This window comes from Cryptotermes secundus, unplaced genomic scaffold (genome assembly GCF_002891405.2).
Source record: "Cryptotermes secundus unplaced genomic scaffold, Csec_1.0 scaffold986, whole genome shotgun sequence".
Taxonomy (NCBI): Eukaryota; Metazoa; Arthropoda; class Insecta; order Blattodea; family Kalotermitidae; genus Cryptotermes; species Cryptotermes secundus.
Window position 1 is genome coordinate 525,727 of NW_019735574.1, and position 6,929 is coordinate 532,655.

The window sequence follows — 6,929 nt, forward strand, 5'->3', positions numbered from 1 at the left end:
TATTATTATTATTATTATTATTATTATTATTATTGTTATTGGAGGGGCTATGTTTCCCCATGCACTGCGACTAATAGTCTGTTGTACATCCCCCTTTGATATTCTACCAGTTGCCATGCCCTACCGGTACTGGTGCTTGCTATCAGCCCTGTTCAGCCAACGAGGTCGGCCCTCGGTACCCGATACTTCCCCCATCTACCAGAGGCATTGGAAACTATTTTGGGCGGGAAACTTTGCCTAATTTTGCTCAGAGGTCTTCTAGAGACGTGAGGATCTTTTACGTGCCATAAATCTACGACACGGAACCCACGGCTTAAAGTCCCTCCTGGAGGACTTGTTCCCTGAATTTTTCCACCCTTAAAAATTCCATGACCTCTGCCAGGTTTGAACCCGCGTATCTTGAGTCATGAGGTGGGAACGTTACCCCTAGACTATGGAGGCCGCTATCTACCACACTACCGAAAGTTCCAGTATTGTTGGGTGTTTGTTTGCAGTTCCTGTTGAAAGGCTCTGATGACGCACTGGCAGATCTTACACTCAATGAACTTGAGAAACTGCTTCAGGAGGGGCCAACAAGAGATGCTCGTTGCATTGCCTGTGGCAGCTTCACCACTGGTGATAAATGTGAAGACTGCATCCCAGGCAATTTCCGTGGTTCCGAGGATTATCGCTCTCCCTGCCGTCCGTATGTCTTATTATTTATTATTATTATTATTATTGGAGGGGTTGGATTTCCCCATTCACCGCGACTAATAGTCTATTGTACGTCCCCCTTTGATATTCTACTAGTTGCCATACCCTACCGGTACTGGTGCGTACTATCAGCCCTGTTCAGCCAACGAGGTCGACCCTCGGTACCCAATACTTCCCCCATCTACCAGAGGCATTGGAAACTACTTGGGCAGGAAACTTTTTGCCTAATTTTGCTCAGAGGTCTCCTAAAGACATGAGGATCTTTTCCGTGCCGTAAATCTACGACACAGGACCCACGGCTTAAAGTCCCTGAATTTTTCCGCCCTTAAAAATTCCACGACCTCCGCCGGGTATGTATTAGTCTTCTCTGTGTTTTCCATAATGACATCAGTAAAATATTCCCAAGCTGTTCGTACACAATTATCCTTAGCACATGCGCAATAAGAATCTTCATATAATAAAATTAATGTGTCTTTGTTGCATGGGAGTTGTTCTTACAGACATAGCATTATCTATGAGTGTATAGAATTATGTCATATTACTGAATGTCGTTCAGTAGGTACTGGTCTGCTGAGTTTTGAAGATGGATGGTGGTGAAGAGTGAGTAAATGGAGCCTCATACTAATTCAAATATAGTCAGAAAAGTATCATTCATGCTAAAGATATTGATCATGTCCTTGCTTAGAGCTTGTATTTTAGCCAGTTTGAGTTTTAGTTTTTTAATACTAACGAGTTATCCTAACTGCAGTTTGTCATGATTGTTACCTTCTTCCCAGTTATTAACCCGTTGCCGTGGTTCATCGTGTATGTTTTGTCAGGGATTTAAATCGTCTGGGGGGGTTCGACGTGTATGTTTCGTCCAGCTGCACACGTATGTTATAACGCCCATAATAATTGATGGTTTTGCTGTAGATTGTTAGATTTTTCACTGGCCTGTTGTCAGGAGGACTGTATTTAATGACACACGCGTTTAAGAGCGCTAAGTCGTCGTTACATATGCCTGTCTTGCAGCAACGTTCCTGTGGCTATTGCGAGCTGTTTCTGTTATGAATGATGTGTTTTGTTTGCTCTGAAGCTATAAACACCAGAGACTGATATGTGCTGGTGTTTATAATATCATATTGCCCTGAGCTGGCTATTCAATTGGAATTCTTAGAAGAGGGATGTACAAAAGTTTATGCCTGCAAAATCGATTGCTTTCGCACAGTACATAGCACCCATTTCTTAGAAAAACGCCACAATTTAAGGCAGAACACTGTGGTCACCCCCTGAGACGATACGGATGTGTGTGGGGGAGGGAAAAGAACTCATTCCTTCGCTCATTATCGCTCCAGTTGACTCCATTTTATCGTACTGACCTTGGTGGTCGTTTCGAGGGATGACCATAAATATTTTTTTGAGCCAGCTAAGCTCTACTTTCGTTCACTACATACCAGACAGTTCTTAGAATAACTTCATGAATTCTGTGGTCACCCCTACGACATCTCCTGCCGCCAAAATGGATGGAATATCAAAGGCATAGCAACAACCCCTTGTTATGATAACTCGTAACGTTGAATTTACTACAGCTGACCTGGCAACTAAACGGGTCACGGAAAGACATTTCCTTGAAGTATACCCCTCACGGGTAAGAAGGCAAGGCCGCACATATGTGTGGTTAAAAAAAAGGGCAAAAAAAAATACACAATATTGGAGCGGAGAATGGTGAACGTGGGGCACCGTTGGGTTATACGAATGCTTCAAGGCCTTCCTTCTACTAAACCAACTGCCTCCATTACCGAGATACAGGGCGCTCATATTATAAGGTAAGGTTATAAAACCACCATTTAAGATCATTTTAGTGAAAGTTTCATCCTTCAAGGCGTACCATTCACTGCTGAAATACTAAACAACCTGCTTCCATGGCCGAGATACAGGGCGCCCATATTATAAGGTAAGGTTATAAAACCACCATTTAAGATCATTTTAGTGAAAGTTTCATGTTCCTATCTCATAGAATTTAAGAACAATGATGAATAAATAATTTTCGAGCAAAATTTAAATGGCCGGCTGAATATATTACCGCAGGAGCCGCGGCCGCGGAATTTAAATGACCACGTCAAAGGGTTAATACTCAACATTATCCATGATTACTTTATCTGTATCTCCCAGCTCCTTGCTCATTATGATTGTTCCACTGTAAAGGTTTTACTGAGATACACATTTGTGAGTCTCTGGAGTATGCATTCTGATGTTGATGGGACAGGTGTGAATGCCATGGACACGGGGATCAGTGTGACCCAGTGACAGGAGAAAAGTGTAACTGCCAGAACAACACAGAGAGTGATGCCACTTGTAGCGGTAACAAGAACGGAAACCAGTGTTGGAAGTCACAGTGTTCCAAGTGCCGTGACTCTTACATGGGCAATCCAACTGATGGTCATCAGTGCTACCGCCAGATGACTGTTGACTTCAAGTACTGCTTTGATGCCAAACAGCTGGGTAAAGTGATAAACATGCTTGTTAGAACTATATATTCTCAAATACCCCATACCCTGAATAAGCCATACCTCCAAAATTTGAAGAAATGAGCTGTGATAGCCCAGTTGGTATAGCAGCTGGCTGTTGGAGCTCGACATACCGTTGACTGCTTCATCACAAATTACCTGTTCACCCCAATTTTAGTCACATTTGGTTTATTTTAGAGAAGAAGTGCATTCGGTATATGAGAAAATATAGTAACTAATGCTGTATACAAATAAAATCCATGTGTAATGTTCTTGTGCTTTCTAACAGAGCATATTAACGTGGTACCATTCTGAATATTTTGTGGTATATGGACCTGAAACTGAACCAGTGGATATGGCATCGTGAAACCTTACCCATTTTTTTTTAATTTGCTCAGTAGGGGGTGGAGTCCAACTGGGTCCACTCAGCACGGTGGCCACTGATTGGCCTATTGTAGCCTGCCCTGGGTGATTATCATCATAATCACTGGCACGACAGCCCTTTGTGAGCCCTGGCCTTACTCAGGATTGCTTACTATTCTTCTCTATTTGATGCTACATTCCTCCAGTTCTTTACACCCAAAATTCTTATGTCCTGCCACACACATTCTTTCCATCTTAACCTTGGTCTTCCCACTCTCATATTTCCTTCTGGTCCGGGTGATTATGATGATGGAGAATTTGGTGGAATGAAGATTGGCAGTATTCGGAGAAAACCTGCCCCAGCGCCATTTTTTCCACCACAAATCCCACTTGACCAGACCCAGGATCGAACCCCGGCTGCCGCAGAACCTTACCAATTACTAAGATATATGAAGTATATATTACTTTCTGGTGTGATATGACTGTAAAATTAACCTCATGTTATTTGCCCACAGAGGAATGTAAAATGAAACCAAAGCCCTTACATCCTGGACGTACTGTATTCTTTGCTGTGCAGCCTAAGTTCATGAATGTGGATATTCGTGTTATTGTGGATGTGACTCAAGGAGCCTTGGACTTGTACATGAGCCCCTCTGATGATACCTTTGTCGTTAATGTGAACTCCAGCACTGGGGCTCACACGGTTAGTATTGTGAGTCAGAGTGCAGTTTTGTTCTTCCTTCGTTTTAGTTCGTAAACATGGAATTGTTGCATCAAACTTTTGTATTACAGGTGGAGATAGACCCTAAGTTCCATTGGAGAGAGGAAGAGTACAATGACATGTCAGGTGGGACACTCACAAGGCTTAATATTGTAGAAGTTAATGCTGGGAATGATGACATTGCACCCAATGGTTCCACCACCCGAATCACCAATACCAATTACATAAACTCAAACGTATTCATGGTGGTGGATCGTGAAGCCCGTGGCCTCACAACGTTCGTGACCGTCCATCAGAAGAATACTTTCTTAATGGTGCGAAACCTGAAGGACCGACTTGTATTGACCCTGCCTCAAGATCGTCATGACTTGGCCTCCACAAAATTCTACCTCGCATTGACAGCGGTGCGACCATACCCGCAGGATGGAGATACTGCGCCACTTGTTTCTAGTTATGGCTTAATATTTTTTCGCCAGGACCAACTTCATATTGATCTTTTTGTGTTCTTCTCCGTCTTCTTCTCTTGTTTTTTCTTATTTCTTGCTGCATGCGTTGTTGCATGGAAGGCCAAACAGGCAGCAGGTAGGCGTCGTAGAAGGTGGCGTCATGTGGTGGAAATGCACCACATGGCAAAACGTCCATTTGCCACGGTGACACTGTTGTTGGATTTTTCTCGTGATTCTGATGATCTATCAGCCTCCATATCCTCCACAGCCAGCACCTCTCAAAGTCCTCACAGGAAGAAGCAGCGTAAGCAGCACACTTCATCTGCGGGAGACATCCGACCTGTTGCGGTGGAACCCACAGATGATGGGGTGGCTGCAGTTGGTACAGTATTTATGCAGCTTCCTGGTGGTAGAGAAGCTCCAGTTTGTCTTGCGCTTGCATCCTCTCTCATTCTCCTAGCTAGGGTTTATCCTTCGAATGGAAGGGCTTTTCTGAGGCGCAGGAGCAGCCATGCCCCTTCATAGTATGATGAAAGTTGTGTATTGCTCTTGAAGCTTCTTGCCTGTACAGGAAAAATGGCGCATTCCCACTGCAGTGATAGTATATGAGAAGGTGTTAACTCTGTCATTCTCACACAGTGTGAGGGATTATAATACATGAGCTGTTCATTAATGTGTTAGGTGAGGTTTGCACCTTCATGCAAATATGTGATCGAAATGAAACATTCAAGTAATTGGTGGAATAATTTCTACCAGACTTCAAATGCTCTTAACCAAATTGAATCTAATAATAATATCACTGATATTTTTTTACCCTTCCTAATTTTTATAATGACGGGACTTTTTTTAGTTGAGTACCTCAATGTTTTTCTGTGCTTGTGAATTTTGTCCAGGGTATGTGCTGGGAATAGCCTGTTACTTTATAGGGAGGTTTCTGTCTGTTCCTCCACCTTGCATGTCTGTCTTTTTTAACAAATAGTTGTTGCTGTCTAAATGGATAGAGCGCAGTAGCTGTCAGTATACTCTTACTGATATTTTGATATGATGATTTATTTGTACCAAAGTGTATACAGATTTAACATGCACACATGACATTGGCAGCAAGAAGGAAGTACAATACCTTTAAATTATCTGATTTTGTATGATATTCAAAATGTGCTACTGCACAGTGGTTCAAACCATTGTGGTATGCCAGAGTCTCTTTATGTGATGCTTATAGGCAGAGTATTGTAGGTAATTTTTATTGTACAATTTCCACCACATTGGGAATCTGTTTTGTTATACTATACGTATCAGAATCTAAGGTGATAAGGAACCGAACATCAAAGTCAAGTGGTTACAATTTCTTGGCCTGGAGACTGGCTGTCTGGAGATTTTTCATGGTTGTCCTTAGTCTGTGTAAGAAAATACTGGAATAGTACCTTAAATTAGGTTATGACCACTTCCTTTCATATTTATGCCAGCTTATTATTCAGTAATCATTCGATTATATACAGGGGGAACAGAAATTGTTTTGCCAAATTTTGGAATATGTTTACACACACCAGAACAGTGAAAAACATGTATGTGAACTTGTGTGTGAAACAGTTACATTTCAGAGTTGTGGTCCTTCTGAATTTTGGAATATTGAGGGATAACCGCCTGGCTATCATATCTTAAGTTATTGTAGAGTAGTAATTGTTTGATATGCTGTCTGCCCATCTCCACACAGCTTGGATTGTTGCACAAAGTAAAAAATTCTGTGCTTTCCCTCTAACTGTTCCACCAGCATTTTTCACACACACACTGCTGCAACTCTGCTATATAATGAACTGAAGTGGCATAAAGAAACATTTCAAATGGACCCCCCTGCACACAGACACACAGAAAATGATTGGATTGAGGTGTTGTGAGCATGAGACCCATGAAACTGGCGCAGTCACAGGCAGTTTGTATTGTTAAGACATAGGTAAAGCTATCCCTGTAACAGGCCATGGAGGCCCATAGGGTTGTGAGATGTCGAGGCTCCCACCTTTTTAAGACAGTCAGCTCACAGATGGCAGCAAGGTTGTCAACCTTCCCACTAGCTGGTCTTCGCCCCCAGGAAGATTTCACTTCGTACTCCAATTGTAATGTTAACATCAAAAGTAGAAACCTGAATAATTATCAGAGCATTTCTACTAATCCTACAGGCTACACCGGGAGTGTTCAGCTGTGCTGTGAAGGCATTTGGAATTTATT

The 6,929-nt window shown here is 42.4% G+C and overlaps 1 protein-coding gene across 3 annotated transcripts in view; it reads left to right on the top strand.

The window, feature by feature from the left end:
• LOC111869655 (multiple epidermal growth factor-like domains protein 8) overlaps positions 1-6,727 on the top strand; it is a 67,569-nt gene extending 60,842 nt beyond the window's left edge. For all 3 annotated transcript variants that reach the window (XM_033753508.1, XM_023861333.2, XM_033753509.1), the window contains exons 40-43: positions 495-685; positions 2,939-3,174; positions 4,058-4,245; positions 4,335-6,727. In XM_033753508.1, coding sequence (XP_033609399.1) covers positions 495-685; positions 2,939-3,174; positions 4,058-4,245; positions 4,335-5,234 — 1,515 coding nt within the window. In that variant the 3' untranslated portion in view covers positions 5,235-6,727. The remainder of the gene's footprint in view (positions 1-494; positions 686-2,938; positions 3,175-4,057; positions 4,246-4,334) is intronic.
• Positions 6,728-6,929: the final 202 nt, after the last annotated feature.